Source organism: Myotis brandtii, unplaced genomic scaffold, assembly GCF_000412655.1.
Source record: "Myotis brandtii unplaced genomic scaffold, ASM41265v1 scaffold226, whole genome shotgun sequence".
NCBI lineage: Eukaryota > Metazoa > Chordata > Mammalia > Chiroptera > Vespertilionidae > Myotis > Myotis brandtii.
This window is the reverse complement of record NW_005358478.1, coordinates 751,448-768,967: the sequence shown is the minus strand read 5'-3', so window position 1 is coordinate 768,967 and position 17,520 is coordinate 751,448. Positions and strand designations below refer to the sequence as shown.

The 17,520-nt window shown below is 41.6% G+C and overlaps 1 protein-coding gene across 2 annotated transcripts in view; it reads right to left on the bottom strand.

The window, feature by feature from the left end:
• Nucleotides 1-618: 618 nt before the first annotated feature.
• Nucleotides 619-17,520, bottom strand: part of SMAD4 (SMAD family member 4) — a 23,482-nt gene continuing 6,580 nt past the window's right edge. Inside the window, exons 5-9 of one of the 2 annotated variants that reach the window (XM_005866265.2) lie at nucleotides 15,608-15,727; nucleotides 15,400-15,516; nucleotides 13,923-13,973; nucleotides 5,643-5,826; nucleotides 619-859 (exon numbers count right to left, since the gene is read on the bottom strand). In XM_005866265.2, the coding sequence (XP_005866327.1) occupies nucleotides 634-859; nucleotides 5,643-5,826; nucleotides 13,923-13,973; nucleotides 15,400-15,516; nucleotides 15,608-15,727 (698 nt within the window). In that variant the 3' untranslated portion in view covers nucleotides 619-633. The remainder of the gene's footprint in view (nucleotides 860-5,642; nucleotides 5,827-13,922; nucleotides 13,974-15,399; nucleotides 15,517-15,607; nucleotides 15,728-17,520) is intronic. The other variant, XM_014539722.1, reaches the window with a different exon arrangement.

The window sequence follows — 17,520 nt, the reverse complement described above, 5'->3', positions numbered from 1 at the left end:
AAGGGAGGCTATCTAATTACAATATTTCTTTTTTTAAAATATATTTTATTGATTTTTTTACAGAAAGGAAGGGAGAGGGATAGAGTGTTAGAAACATCGATGAGAGAGAAACATCGATCAGCCGCCTCCTACACACCCCCCACTGGGGAAGTGCCCGCAACCAAGGTACATGCCCTTGACCGGAATCGAACCTGGGACCCTTTAGTATGCAGGCTGACACTCTATCCACTGAGCCAAACCGGTTAGGGCTACAATATTTCCTTTTCAAACAGTGTTTGTCATCAAAGTAAAATGAATTGAATATGTAATAATTAATAAAAAAATACCTTAGGCTTAATTTGATTGAGTAATTAGAATTTCCTTTCATAAAATCCTAAAGATTGGCTATGAACATTTTACATATTTTATAACAAAGGAAGATGCTTGTGGTTTCACTCAATATTTTCAAGAACCTGTGTTAGTCTAAAACATTTAACAAATTTGCTACTAAAATAACAGGGCATGAATGTAATCACAAAACGAGGTAACCAGCCGTGTCAGTAAATGCCCCCAAGGAAATGTGTTTTAAAAACAAACATAATTTCTGGGATTTAATACATAAAAGGACATTTTTCTTCTCCTCCCCCCTCCATCTCAATTCTCTAAACAAATAGAGCCTTCCAAGTCTGAAATAGGAGAACGTCCACTAACCTTTACAGACATTTTTGGGCAGATCTTATGAACACCTATTCCACGCATATGCCCAGCTTCTCTGTCCAAGTAGTAACTCTGTACAAAGACTGCATGGTCACTGAGGCACCTGACCCAGACATCACCTTCACCTTTACATTCCAACTGCACACCTTTGCCTATGCACAACCTGAGGAAGAAAAAGGGAATTACATTTTATTTTGATAAGTATTAAAAAATATGTATTAGTTCAGATGACATACCATACTCAATATTAAAAAATGTAAAAAGAATAAATAACTTCATATAACACCATAACCAAAAGATTGCCATTGTATATTTTGTATATTTCCTTCTTTTTAAAATATCTCATACTATATAATAAAGCGTAATATGCTAAGTGTCCGACCGTTCATTCAACCATTCCACCAGTTGCTATGATGTGCACTGACCACCAGGGGATAGACATTCTGACCAGTAGGTTAGCTTGCTGCTGGGGTCCGGCCTATTGGGACTGGGTGAGATGGGCCGGACATGCCCTGGAGCCCTCCCGTGGTCCTTCCCCGGCCAGCCAACCTCCCGCGGTCCCTTCCTGGCCGGCAGGCCCCCATCAGCTCCAATCGGGACTAGGAGAGATGGCCCCAATCGGTCCCAATTACTGGCCAGGCCAAGGGACCCCACTGGTACACGAATTCATGCACTGGGCCTCTAGTTCATATATAATAATGATGGATATATATCTACACTAATAAAAGAGAAAGATGAAAATTGACCGTACCTTCGTGACGCCCAACAGCCAATCAGGAGTGAGTATGCAAATTAGCTCACCAAAGATGGCAGGTTAATTTGCATAGCAGGACCTGAGCAGCCGGGTATGGGGTGGGATGCAGGAATTCTGCACAGCCCCAGCCACTCCGGGCCTCTGAGCAGCATGGGAAGGCGGAAAGGTGGCTCTGGGCCAGAGCGAAGGCAGAAAGGCGGCTCCAGGCCAGAGCGAAGGCAGTGCTGGCAGCCAGGGGAAGGAAGGCCCACTCTTGCACGAATCTTCGTGCATCGGCTACTAGTATATGACCGGCCAGTTGGTATGACATGTACTGACCACCAGGGGGCAGACGCTCGACGCAAGAGCTGCCGAGCTGTGGTGACTTGGCAGTGGTGGTTTTCGGGTCATGCACCCTAGAACCAGAAAGGAGGGAACCCAATTCCTCACGGGGCCACGCAATTCCACCTTTGGCCGTGGGTTATGTTGTTGCTGGGACACTGTCGGCCCCGAATCTGGTTTACTGCTGAGCTGCGGTGACTGCAGACACCCTTTGAGTTGAGGCACTGCCCCAGGTGTGGCCGGCCAGGGAAGGACTACAGAAAGTTGGCTCCAGGGCGTGTCCAGCTGTCTCACCCAGTTCCACCCCACCAGCCACCTTCTAATTAATTTCTTTCAATGTGCATGAATCCATGCACCAGGCCACTAGTATGCATAATATAATGCTTAGTTACTATGTGTCAGAAACATTTAACATAAATTCTCACTGAACCTTCAATTCAATGAGCTAAATATTATTATTCTCACTTTATAAATGATTAAACTAAGGCCCTAATCGGTTTGGCTCAATGGATAGAGCGTCGGCCTGCGGACTGAAAGGTCCCAGGTTCGATTCCAGTCAAGGGCATGTACCTTGGTTGCAGGCACATCCCCAGTAGGGGGTTTGCAGGAAGCAGCTGATCGATGTTTCTCTCTCATAGATGTTTCTAACTCTCTATCCCTCTCCCTTCCTCTCTGTAAAAAATCAATAAAATATATTTTTAAAAAATGATTAAACTAAGGCTTATAGCTACACTGTCCAAACTGATAGCCACTAGCTACTATAAGTGGCCATTTAATTTAATTAAAAATAATTTGAAAATCAAGCTAATCACATGACTACATTTTAAGTGCTCAAAGTTACACGTGGCTAGTGGCTACAGTACTGGACAACACAGATACAAGCCATTCCCTTCATCACAGACGTTTCTATTAGACAGCAATGGCTTAGGGTCCAGGTGATTTACCAAAGACACACAGCTAGCGATAGAGCCAAGATTATGTATTTACACACACACATTTTCTTAGAGTTGAGATTACAAAGTACCTAACACTGTGTATGTTTTCCTATAATATTTCATCTTAAGCATTTACATGTGATTATATAAACATTTTATTAACATTTTAATGACTACATAAAAATAAAAGTTTATCAAAATGTACTCAACCACTTCCCTTTCATTGTTCCCCAACATTATAAATAACACATGCAGAGCCATGTCTTCATTTTATATTATTTCTTTTCAATATATGTGTAGAATACATGATTGGAGGATATGAAAATTAGTTTTTAAATTGGATTCCAAAAGGCCTTGTTACTATTCAAAACAGGAACCTCACTTACCAACAAAAGAATCTTAAAGATGTTGTGGCATAATGAAATATTAAGCAGCAACAAAAAGAATAAAACCTTGTCATTTTGACAACAAGGGTATTATGCTAAGTAAAATGAGTGAGGCAGAGAAAGACAAATATCGTATGGTTTCACTTATATGAGAAATCAAAAAACAAAACAAAATAAAAACAGGCTCATAGAAACAGAGACCAACAGAATAGTTACCAGAAAGGAGGTGGTGGGGGAATGGGTAAAAAGAGAAAGGGGAATCCTATACAATAAAAGCCTAATATGTTAAGTGTCCAGTCGTCCAGTTGTCTGTTCAACCAATCAAAGTGTAATATGCTAATGATATGCTAAGGCCGCTCAACTGCATGCTATGACATGCACTGACCACAAGGAGGCAGACGCTCTGACTGGTAGGTTAGCTTGCTGCTGGGGTCCAGCCGATTGGGACTGAGCAAGATGGGCTGGACATAACTGGAACCCTCCCACGGTCCCTCCCCAGCTGGTCAACCTCCCCCATCCCTCCCTCGCCCTGATCATGCATCATTGGGGTCCCTCAGCCTGGTTTGCACCCTCTTGCAATCCAGGACCCCTCAGGTGATGTTGGAGAGCAGGTTTCGGCCCAATCCCACAGACCAGGCCGAGGAACCCCACTGGTCCACGAATTTGTGCACCAGGCCTCTAGTCTACACTAATAAAAGAGAAACATGGTAATTGGCGTACGACCGCTACCCTTTTCATTGGCTAATCAGTGAGTATATGCAAATTAACTGTCAGCCAAGATGGCGGCCGGCAGCCAGGCACTGAAGCGAGCAGGGAGGCTTGCTTGCTGCAGATTCCAACGTTCTCCGCCTCACTTGCCAGCCTCTCAGTTGCAACTCTAAGCAACTATATACTATGTTGCAAATAAGAAGCTAAACAAAACCCCAGAAAAGGGCTTCCATTCAGCCGGGCTCGGACCTCAACATTGTATCTATGTTTTCAGCAGTGAGGCCTCAGAGCTAAAGCTGGCCCAGAAAAAAAAAAAAGAGAGAGAAGAAAACAAGGAGCGGTTGGAAGCTTTAGTCACTCGCCAGCCGGAAAACAGCCCTCAGCCCCTCACCCAGACTGGCCAGGCACCCCAGTGGGGACCCCCACCCTGATCCAGGACACCCTTCAGGGCAAACCAGCCAGCCCCTACCCATGCACCAGGCCTTTATCCTATATAGTAAAAGGGTAATATGCCTCCCAGCACCGGGATCAGCGGAGCAGCAAGGCTCCCAGCACCGGGATCAGTGTGACAGGGGGCAGTGCCCAAACCCCCTGATCGCCCTGCAGCTCTGTGTGTGACAGGGGGCGGGGCCACAACCTCCCTATCCGCCCTACTCTGTTCGTGACAGGGGAAGGCACCCCAACCCCCTGATCTGCCCTGCTCTGTGCCTGATAGGGGGGAGCTCCCCAATCCCCTGATTGCCCTGCGGCTCTGTGTTTGACAGGGTGCAGCACACCAACTCCCCCTGATCGGCCCTGCTCTGTGTGTGACATGGTAGAGCCATAACCTCTCCATCGGCCCTGCCCTGAGTGTGACAGTGGTGGCGCCCCAACCCCCTGATCGGCCCTGCTCTGTGGGTGATAGAGGGTGGCGCCCCAACCCCCCTCCACGGGCCTTGCTCTGTGTGTGACAGGGTAGAGCCATAACCTCTCCATCGGCCCTGCCCTGAGTGTGACAGTGGTGGCGCCCCAACCCCCCTGATGGGCCCTGCTCTGTGTGTGACAGGGGGCGGTGCCCCAACTCCCCAATCGGCCCTGCTCTGAGCCTGACCAGGGGCTGCACTTAGGGATTGGGCCTGCCCTCTGCCACCCGGGAGCAGGCCTAAGCCAGCAGGTCGTTATCTGCCGAGGGGTCCCAGACTGCGAGAGGGCACAGGCCGGGCTGGGGGACCCCCCTCCCCCCGCCCCCCGAGTGCACAAATTTTTGTGCACCGGGCCTCTAGTCTATATATAAAAGGCCTAAGCGACCATTACAACCAAACAACTGGAAGGACAGGTTGACCAGTTGCTATGATACACACTCAATGCAGGAGCTTCCCCCTTGTGGTCAGTGTGCTCCCACAGCCAACCTCCCGCAGCCCTTCCCCGCCTGCCGACCAGCACCCTGATAGGCCTCGATCACCAACCAGGCTGAGGGACCCCACCCATGCACGAATTCATGCAGTGGGCCTCTAGTTTAGTTAATAATATTGTGATGTTTAACATGATTGATTACTAGAATTAGTGGGGCGATCACACTGTAAGGTATAAAAATGTTGAGTCACTATATTGTATACCTGAAACTAATATAACCAAGATAAGGTTGTATACCAACTGTACATAAATTTAAAAAAAGTTTTAAGACCATTTTTTCATATTTTAAATAACAAACATCTACAAGTGGAATGCTTACTGATTCTGAATTTTCAAGATGACCTTTATTCTTTTTTCCTAGTGGAACACACATTATCTACACTGAGAAATATAACTGACTAAAAGGCAATATAGTGTACTCAACTTTTAAAATACCTATACAATCAATACCTTGCCCTCTCAATGGCTTCTGTCCTGTGGACATTGGAGAGTTGACCTAAGCAAAAGCGATCTCCTCCAGAAGGGTCCACATATCCATCAACAGTAACAATAGGGCAGCTTGACGGAACCTTAAATGTCTCTCCTACTTGAACATCCATTTCAAAGTAAGCGATGGAACACCAATACTCAGGAGCTAGAGGAGACAAATGGGAGCAAACGTCACTCCATAAGGCAAAGCTTTTCCTAAAATAAAGGCTGAAGGGACAGAAGAGGAATCTGAAAAGCACCCAAAAGAATTTGATAAAATGACGATGCTTTAAATATCTAGGCTTTTCCTGTCTTCTATTTTTCAGCTCAGTGCCTAGCATTCTTGAAACTCTAGTCGTTTTCAAAATCTGGAATTTGGTTCTTACCTCAAAAGACCCAGTCAACTGAGAATTCAAAGAACAAAAGTAATCAGGACAGAAAGTAAATTATTTTACCATGGTATTTCATTTCACTGCACATATTTTTTTTTAATTTTTAAAATTGATTTTGAGAGAGAGAGAGACTAATGTTGCTCCTCTTATATTTATGCATTCATTGGTTGATTCTTGCATGTGCCCTGACAGGCGATCAAACCTGCGACCCTGGCGAATCAGGACCATGATCTAACCGCTAAAGCAGACTAAACTTTTCTTTTTTTAAACACACTGACTTAAAGACATATTCCAGAGAAATATTATCGAAAACATCAATTTATAGCATATTCTTCTAGTTCCCTAATTGAGTGTAAGGACCCAAGCTACTCAGCCATTCATTCAGACCAGAGTCAAGGTTAATTACACTCTAACTAGACAGCTGCCATGAGCGGGAATTCTCAATTGTCTCTTGGCTGAAAGGTCATTTGTTGTATCTCTTAGTGAAGTCAAGCCATGTTAACTACTACGATTTTAACGCTGAAGATGGATTTAGTGTATTCATTTGAACAACCTTTGGATGTAAACCCTTCCCTTTCCAGCAGTTCTCAACCTGTGTGTCGCGACCCCTTTGGCGGTCAAACGACCCTTTCACAGGGGTCACCTAAGACCACCCTGCATATCAGATATTTACATTACGATTCATAACAGTAGCAATATTACAGTAATGAAGTAGCAACGAAAATAATTTTATGGTTGGGTCACAACATGATGAACTGTATTTAAAGGGCCAGAAGGTTGAGAACCACTGATTTAGTGTATTCATTTGAACAACAACAAATGATTTAAAATAATTGTGAATGATTAGAGGAAAAAGGAGGCACTACTTGGTTGGGTTTGTAAAGGTTTCTGCTGATTAACCAATTACTTATATGCACATCAATGTGCTATTTATGAACTCTGATTGGACTAGAACTTGAAGCAATAAAACTTTTAGCAATCTGAAAAGATAGAAAAATAGATCTTTTTAACCCCCTCTCAAAAAAATCTTAAAATGAAGTATAACTGATGCTTAAAATACATTTTTTAAAAACCTTGTATTCTGCCCTAACCAGTTTGGTTCAGTGGATAGAGCGTCAGCTTGCAGACTCAAGGGTCCCAGGTTCGATTGCAATCAATGGCATGTACCTTGGTTGCGGGCACATCCCCAGTAGGGAGTGTGCAGGAGGCAGCTGATCAATGTTTCTCTCTCATAGATGTTTCTAACTCTCTATCCCTCTCACTTTTTTTTGAAAAAATCTTAAAATGAAGTATAACTGATGCTTAAAATACATTTTTTAAAAACCTTGTATTCTATGTATCTAATTGATTTTTAAAATGTTGTCAAGGAAGAAAATACTTTCCAATGAAGAATTAATAAAACAGACCATGAAGATACAAAAATTAAAATTTCAAATGGTTTTTCAAACAGATCAAATCAACTAATCATGAATACAAACATTCCTTTAAATATTTTTATTATCATTACAACATGAAAACTAGTGACATAAAGTGCCTTATTAAAAATCCCATTTTGAAATATTTATGAAGTTATTCCTTAGAGTAAAATTCTTCAGTAAAGACATCATATTCTGCTATGAACCAGAAGCTTCACCAAACACCTGGCAGGGATGCTGCGTGAAGCTAAACTAGAGGTTATCAAAGCCAACATACCAAGCACCCATGCTCTGGCAGCTAAAACCAGTAACAGCCCTTAAAAGAGGTCTTTACACAATGAGTCCAAAAAGTAAATTTCGTTACAAACAATGCCCTGAAGTCATGAATGTTTACAACGATGATTAAAAAAATGAGGTGCAAATACATGCCTTCCTAGTTCACACTGAAGAACACTATCCAGAAGGAAAGTTCCATCGTGAGCAACATTTTTCATGAGAGTCAATTCAGGGTGGGGGAAAGGAGTGGTAAAATCTTCTTGTTTAAATAAAAAAACATACTGTTATCATGAACTGCAATATCTGTACTTGCACTTAAACGCATTTTATTATTTTCCAGTCACCAAGGGTTTTTTGTTTGTTTCCCTAATATTTCAGACACCATACAACAAGGATGGTTACATGAAGCTACACTCTGAAAAGCTGACCCGCTCGGCTAGGAAGAAGAGATGTACCACAAACCAGGAATGAAAAGTGACCATCCATCATGAAGAGGGCATGAGGCCTCAGAAAGCAGGAGGAAGGTGGTTACTGTCTGTGAGGACAGAGAGGGCCAGAGGTCATCTAAATGGGTTCCAGGGAACTGGGCAGTGCTGGGATACAGCACACCATGTGAGAACTTTTCTATCCCACTCCAAATCTGCTAACCAGATGAGAGGGAACATTCTTACTTTTAAAACAGGAGCAGATCCTAAGAATTCATTAAGTTCATTAGGCCTTTCTAGATCTCTCTTTGCTCTTTTGCTCCAAGAACCAAATGCCATGTAAGTGACAAGCCTGCAGCTTCACAAAGTTACCATCCCCACAGGCTGAAGTCACTGGGTCAGAGAGCACTTTCTTAATGCCCCAACGCCTTTCAAAGGCAGTGGCACTGCTCTCTGCCCACTGTGCTGACCATTGATATTTTGTTTCTTGTTCCCAAAGTAGTGAAGTTGGGTGCTCATCACTGGCCAGAGAAAAGGTTGTAAAAGGCTGAGTTAACAACATGAAACTTTTTTTACAATCTAAGAACTTAGCTAAATATGCTTTGTAATGGGGACACATAAAGCACAGTTTTGTCAAACAAATGCTGTTCAATTATAATGGAAAGTCTACATCTCCAAGGCATTATCTTTAATTTCTGAAATCAAGTCATTCAAGAAAATATTTTTCAATTTGGTTAACTTTTTTAGAAGGTAGAAATTTGGATAAAGCACCTAAGAGATTCGTTATGAATTATTCTTTATATTATTTAGATCTGAATGAGATGCCCTGTGAGAATCTTTTATGACAGATAAAAGTCCTCTTGCCCTGACTGGTGTGGCTCAGTTGGCGTGTCGTCCTGTACACTGAGAGGTCCGGGGGTCAGGGCACATGCCCAGGTTTTGGGTTCAATCCTTAGTCTCTCTAGGTGTGTACAGAAGGCAACTGATCTAAATTTTTCTCTCACATGGATGTTTCTCTCTCTCTCTCTCTCTCTCTCTCTCTCTCTATCTATCTACAATCAATAAACATATCCTTGCATGAGGCTTAAAAAGAAAAAAAAAGAAAAAGAAAAAAAAAATTTTTTTTAAATTTCTATAAATAACACCAGAAGAGACAGAAAAAAAAAGAAAAAAAAAGAAATGCTAAGTGTAGTAGATATTAAATGGTGAGGAGAAGGGCAATATGACTGGAAGCCTTCTCAATAGGGAGATCAGGTGCTCTCCCCCCATGGTGCAGCCCAGGCCTTTCCCTACCCTCTCTCCCTGCCTCACCCCCACCCCAGCCAGAACCCAAGTACCCAGGTTGCTGAACCCAGGTTTGGTCTGACCCCACCGGTCAGACACCTGGTGCTGTTCCCACCGCCTACAGCATATTTGGTGCCACGTGTCTTGCCTGCTGGCAGATTCCAAGGCACATGCACAGTCGACCTGGCCCGGGAAGACGCCATCACTCCTTGTATTTCAGCCCCAGACCCAGATAAGGAAAAAAACAGCCAATGCTGACAGCAGGACCAGCTGCTGCACTGAATACTGACCCCCTGCCCTGGTGCCTGCCTATCAATCATTGGAGACCACAACCCTGAAAGGATACACCTGAAGAGCTGCGTGTATCCTATTAAGATCTTTCCCTGGGACCTCCCCAAAAATCTCTGCCTTCAAACGCTTAAGATGGAGGACCCAGTGCGCGCTCCCTCCCTGGAGCACACCCGTGCCTCTCCCTACCTTCTCTCCCTCCCCACCCAGGTACATTACCATCAGCTTCCTCACTCCCAAGCTCCAAGGGCCCTTCCTTTACCTCTGGAACTTGTTGCCTAAGCCCATTTCTTCTAGATATTACTTCTACCTCTGTAATTTGCCCAATAAATGTTCTCTTACCAAAATAAAAATAATAAAAAATAGGGAGATCAGTTAGAATATTCTGTTAACAGTTCAAGAGGAAAATAAATGTTGTGAGGTAAAACTGCTCTAGGGCCCATTAGTATTCACAGCCAAAGCATTCACAGCCTTCTGGGTTCCAACCAGCTGATCGATTAAAGGTGTGTGGGCAGAGCTGGTCCCCTCCTGCAACCACTTGGACAAGAGACCTTTCAGGATCATCCTCACCACTGAGTCCCTTCCTATTTACTCTCAAAGACAGAGGCCTTCCTGCCAATGCAGAACTACAGATGCATGGCTCAGAACTAGTTAATGCTGCTCCCTCACCACCAGAAGCTCTTAGGCCTCAACATCGGTTCTAGCCTGAGAAGAATGAAGTAAAGCTATCATGAGGACAAAAGTGATTGCAGGATATAAAATTGAGTTCACAGAACTAGCTAAATGCCACCACTCCCAACCCCACACACCGTTCCATCTAGGGTAGGTCTTTCTTCAGAGCCCTGATTACCCTCATTCCTGTAGATCACCTTCCACTAAGCCTTTTGAAGACTGACACCACACCCCATCCCATGACCCCCAAATTGCTAGAGGTCACTATTAACTCTCAAGGATGCTGCCTTGAAACCAGCAAAAATTCTCATTCTTAAGATTCTAGGTATTCCCTTCTGATCACAATATATTTATTCACAAACAAAATTAAGATTCTGATCAATGACTTCAATTCTATAATTTCAAATACAAATAAAACCAAACTACTAAACCAGACTGTTTAGGGATGCAGTCATCACTTTCAAAGAGTAAAAAAAAAAAAATAATCCTATACAATAAAAGCCTAATATACTAAGTGTCCAGTCAGTCATTCAACCAATCAAAGCATAATATGCTAATGATATGCTAAGGATGCTCAACTGCTCGCTATGATGTGCACTGACCACCAGGGGGCAGATGCTCCAACTGGTAAGTTAGCTTGCTGCTGGGGTCGGGCAGATCGGGACTGAGCAAGACAGGCTGGACAAGCCCTGGAGCCCTCCCGCGGTCCCTCCCCAGCTGACCAACCTCCTGCATCCCTCCCTGGCCCCAATCGTGCACCGGTGGGGTCCCTCGGCCTGGCCTATGCTCTCTCGCAATCCAGGCTGAGGGGGCTCCCCCCATCCCCCGTCGAGTGCACGCATTTTGGGCACCAGGCCTCTAGTAATATTTATAAAAAGCAGGATCATGGTTACTGCTGGGGTAGGGGAGGAAAAGTTTTTGACAAACAAAATGCCTGAGGTAGGAAGGTTTTTGTGGGTGCTGCAATATTTTAGTTTTCAATCTGGGTGGTGGTTATATAGGTATTGGCTTTAATGTTATTCATTAGATTATATGTATACATGTTTTATATACTTTTCTATTTATATTTCCCAATAAAAATCTATAATAATAAAAGGATAATATACTAATTAGACCGAACATCCTTCCAGACGACCTTCCAGATGAAACTGTGGTGGCGGGCCGAGGCAGAGGCAGCCAAGGCAGCGGTAGCCACCGCTGCGGTAGGGGTGTAGCCCCTTGCACAAATTTCATGCATCGGGCCTCTAGTGTTTATATAAAGGTAAGACCCCTTGACCCATAAAAATGTTTAAAATAACAAACATATACAAAATCTACTATAGTTAATAACTTAACTAAGTAATACATATGTTTAAAAAAATGTTTCTGAACATTTTTTGAATCAGAATTTTTCTCCAAATCAAAATAAATATTATTTGCATCCTAAATCAGCACAAAGTTTATTAACTATCACACTGCTGGTGAGCATGGTAAAAGTGCTTCTCATACTCTAATGTTTAAATCAATTTGGCCTTCTGATCCAGAAATTCTTCAAATTTCTTAAAATGAAGAGTTATAAGCATCAAGATCTTACCCTCAATGTTTTGCTTAACAGCCAGATGAATAAATGGAACCAACATAAATAATAAATAATAAAACATTGTTTAAGAAAATTATACAGATCTATTTGAGAAAGTATATGTTATCCTTTAAATTAATCATTATGGTAACTATAGTAATATTTTTTAAAAATCTTTTTTAGAAATATGTACTAAAGTATCCTATATAATAAAGATTAACCTTCACACCCTCACAAGATGGCTGCCTATGACCAGGCCAGTAGGGGGGTTAGTGAGGGACGACCATACGACTGAACAGAGCAGGCTGCGTGGACCAGGCCAGCAGTGGGGCTATAAGGGGCTACTAGGCTGGTGGTGGGACAGTTAGGAGCAACCAGGCTGGCAGAGGGGGGCAGTTGGGGGCAACCGGGCCAGCAGGGGGGGCAGTTAGGGGTGACCAGGCAGGCAGGTGAGCAGTTTGGAGCCAGCAGTCCAGGATTGTGACAGGGATGTTCGACATCCCCCGAGGGGTCCCGGATTGGAGAGGGTGCAGGCTGGGCTGAGGGGACCCCACCCCCACCCCGGTGCACGAATTTCATGCACCACGCCTCTAGTTCACATATAAAATGACCATAGCCCCGCCAGCGTGGCTCAGTGGTTGAACATTGACCTATGAACTAGGAAGTCGTGGTTCAATTCCAGGTCGGGGCACATGCCCGGGTTGCGGGCTCAATCCCCAGTAGGGGGTGTGCAGGAGGCAGCTGATGGATGATTCTCTCTCATCACTGACATTTCTATATCTCTCTCCCTCTTCCTTCCTCTCTGAAATCAATAAAAATCTATAATAAATAAATAAATAAATAAGATGGCTATATAGGATTTTCTTCAGAATAATAGATAAGGGTATGAATGAGAAGTGGGGGTGGGGGGGTATGAATGAAGCAAGATTGGCCATTAATTGTTAATAGCTAAAACTGAGGGATGAGTACAATGAGGGAGGGATCTCCCATATTATTCTGGTATTTGTTGTATGTTTGAAATTCTTTATAATAAAACATTTTTAAAATTAGGGTGAAAATTAAGGGGATGAGTTAAAATGATATACTTTGCATCTTTTTATGATAAGAAAAACAGTTATGAAGGGATAGAGGAAAGAAAAATCAAAATCCTATGTTTATGTTAAGAAGCCTTCAGTATTTTATTTCTAAACTTTGTTTTATTACTTCTATAATTTAAGAAGTTATATTCAAACTATGAACTGAGAAAATCTACTTAGCTATGCTCTCTTTTGAGCATAATTTAATCCGTTTCTACATTTCAATTAGCCAGAGATTCCTAAATCTTCTAAGATAGATACAGTGACTTATTTTTCTTTTCAGGATCTACTTCAGATCCTTCCCTAGCTTTTTAAAAATTTTTTATTATTATTTTTAATCAGAGAGGAAGGGAGAGGGAGATAGAAACATCAATGATGAGAAAATTATTGATTGGTTTCCTCCTGCATGCCCCCCACTGGGGATTGAGTCCACAACCTGGGCATGTGCCCTTGACCGAAATCAAACCTGGGACCTTTCAGTCCACAGGCTGATGCTCTATCCACTGAGCCAAACCAGCCAGGGCTTCCGTAGCTTTTTAAGTGACAATTTTACATTGTGTTCTATTTGAAACCCAGTTTCTTCTGCTGCATATTTATGTATTCAATGCTAAAACCAGCATTTTGGTATTTTACATTTTAGCTGAAGACAGCTCTTATCTTTTCTTTCAGAGACAGTTAAAAATATATATATAGACAATTTGTGTGTGACTATAATGGTTACTCGTAAACTATTAACTAATGCTATGAGAACTGTACTTATCTAAACCTTAAATAACTCTGTATTACATTAAAACCCGCATATGTGTGTTTGTGTGTGTTTTTCTATTACCATAAAGAAAATCTAATTATAGGGAATCAATTTTAAAATACACTTACCAGGATGATTGGAAATGGGAGGCTGGAATGCAAGCTCATTGTGAACTGGCCCTAAAGAAAAGATAATAGAAATCCCAATTTTATTTATTAAAAGTTCACTAATATTAAAATTTTTGATATACCTTATTTAAATATAACTATCATACCTTAAGAGCTTTTTGGATCAAGTTTCTGCAATGTCTAAGAACTTAAGAGCTTAATTTAGATTACTTCATAATTATAATAAGCAAATACTCTTGAATTACTTTTATAGATATTTAATAGCTAACATTTAGTGCTATATGCACTAGTGCTGTTAAGCAATTTACAATAGTTGTACATGCAAAACTTAATGTAAATTATAAATTATTCATGTAACATGTAATACAATATAATTTATAATGTAATATGTAATAATAACTCAAATTGTTAGGTCCATTCTAAAAACAAGTGTTTATGGCTTATTAAATTAAGGCTATTTCCATAATGGAACAGTAGCTAACATAATTGAGAGATTATTATGTGTTAAGACATTGTGCTAAACATCTCACATGAATTATTACATTTATTTCTTATAACATTGGTTTAGATACTACTAATTACTACTGTTACCCTTAAGGCTTAGAGAGATTAAATAACTTGCCAATGGTCACACAGCCAGTTAAGGGTCCAAATTCAGCACCCTTAACCACTATGCTGGCTCAGCAGCCATTAAAAATTATATTCTCTTAAGATATCAAAAAATAATAACATAACTGAAAAAAAAAAAACAGGATATAACAATATACACAATATGATCTCCTCCTCCCCCCAAATTTATATATACCCATTTATATGACTGGAAGGAAAACATGACAAAGTATTACAAGTGGTATCTCTGGGTAGCAGGATTCTTATTTATACACTTCTATTTTTTTTTTAAGTTTTCTTTGGGACTATTAACCTTATATAAGAGGGAAAAAGATTTAATATATATGAAAGATTTATACTATTGATTTTACTAAGCCAAAAGAACAAAGTTCCTATTCTGCCTGAAACTACAAGCTATGGTTAATCAATAGGGTATCCCTCCCAAATCATGCCTGCAGATGCAATGATGGGTTCGACATCAGAGTGTCTATGGTATGCTAAATACTACAGTGAGGGAAACCTTGAGATCTTGACACTCAAAGGGTTTCAATCAACATGGGGTGGATATACAGATACACATGAGATCTAAGAACATGCACAAAGCAAACAAACAAATGAATGGAAATCAATGTGGTGTTAATGAAACATTAGCAATGGAAAAATAAATGTGTTTAGTAAACATTACTCTTCTAAAACAAAGGTATGATAACACAGTAATAAAAAATGTTTACCAAAAATACTGAAAAACTCTAATCATTTAATAAAACTAAATTGTAAAATGAACAAAAGATGTAAAAACATTTTTTAAATGGAAAAAAAACGAAGTCCTCAAAAAGAAAAGGCCCTTACAACAAAAACAAGAGCTTACAGTAATGTCCGGGATGGGGCGGCATAGGCGGGTGGTGCTGAAGATGGCCGTTTTGGTGGTGAGGCAAATTAGGTGTGTATGGTGCAGTCCTACTTCCAGTCCAGGTGGTAGTGCTGTCTAAAAATTAAGGCCCACATGGATTAATTTGTTTTTATAAAGTCTGCCTACTTCTCAACTACTTAAAATATTTTAAAAAGCATGTACATACTATGATGGTAAGTAGCTGGCTGACCAGTAAATCCATTCTGCTGCTGTCCTGGCTGAGGCCCTGAAGCTATCTGCAACAATCCTTCACTATGGCTGCCTGCCAGTATACTGGCAGGCTGACCTAGAGGAACAAGAAGACATTAAGATGGCACATTTATAGATGCAATCCTATGGTTTTATACAGTAACTGAAGGACCAAATTACATGATAGTCACAACTATAAAAATGAGCAAAAAATGAACTCATTCATGGCCTATCAAATAAAAAATCCTAAAGTCCTCTACAAAGGCAAATCTTAACTTGAAGAAGTTCAAAATCATTCTATCTTAAGTAATGGCTAGCTAATTTTAGTGGCCTATTTCTTTACAATATTCTTCAAATGCCAGAAAAATCCCACTATATGTCTAGGCTACCACACTAACTTCTTCAGAAGCATATCAGCTCACCCCAGCCACTCCATTCAGCTCTGAACCTTTTTGATTAGAACTCCAAAAGTCCAGGCTTCAATAAATGTTGAAGACTGGAAAGTTCATTATTATCAGCTCTGATACTGGTAATAATAGAATGCTAGGGTTTGATAAAAGGAAAGCAGGTCAGGCAAATATTTTAAATGAAATGTGATGGATAAGGTGAGAAAATTAAAAAAAAAAAATTTTCAAGCTCCACTGTTTGTTATAGTATGATTGCTAGTCTTAAAAAAAACTATCAGACTATCAATCTTCTTTGAAATTTTTTCATGTACTTTTAAAAATCAAGAATCATCTCTTTCCAAGAACATTAGCACACTCCTGAAATTACAGGAAACTAGTTGCCTTCTCTGTATGTAACAAAGAAGACTAAGCTTCCTCTGACTTCTATCCAATTAAAAGCCATTCTATGATGGCTTACTGGCCTACATTTTTAAGGCCTTTTTTTTTTTTTAGTGGGAAAAAAGACTTGATTTCTTCAAGCAAGCATTAAGTCAACTCTTTGTCTCATTTGTAAAGCACTGAAATTTTGTAATTATTACTTGTCTAATCTTCATAGGACTCAGCCCATTTAAAATGAAGTCACTTTAGCAGGCATCAACAAAGGCCCACAATTTCAACCTCCAGATACTATCAACAGGTTAGTATCTGTGCTCTAGCACTAATCTATGCTGTAATGTACATTCTTTATTTCTCCATCACTGCCCATTCTCTTTGTCAACTATGTTCCCAAACTGGTAAATAAAGAGTAGATAGCCTGGCCGGTGTGGCTCAGTGGCTGAATGTCAACCTATGAACCAGGAGGTCATGATTCAATTCCCAGTCAGGGCATATGCCTAGGTTGCGGGCTCAATCCCACTGTGGGGCATACAGGAGGCAACCAATCAATGGTTCTCTCTCATCACTGATGTTTCTACCTCTCCCTCTCCCTTCCTCTCTGAAATCACTAAAAACAAACAAACAAAAATATATATATACATATAAAAGGCTAAGTGACCAGCTGACTGGCCGGCCAGCCGACCAGCTGACCAGCCAGTAGGTATGACACGCACTGACCACCAGGGGGCAGACATTCAACACAGGAGCTGCCGAGCGACAGCAACTTTATAGAGTGCCCTCTCACACTCCGGGACCCCTCAGGGGATGTCGGACTGCTGATTTCAGCCCAATCCCTGCAGGCCAGGCTGAGGGACCCCACCTGCCGGAGGGACCCTGCTCACTCCGCTAATGCCCTTCAAGCCCCAGCACCGCCCCAGGTGCTGCTAGCCAGGGAGGGACCACGGGAGGTTGGCTCCAGGGTGTGTCCAGCCCATCTCGCCCAGTCCTGCCCCACCGGCCACCTTCTAATTAATTTCTTTCGAATGTGCACGAATTCATGCACTGGGCCTCTAGTGTGTGTGTGTGTGTGTGTGTGTGTGTGTGTGTGTGTGTATCCTGTCTAATAATA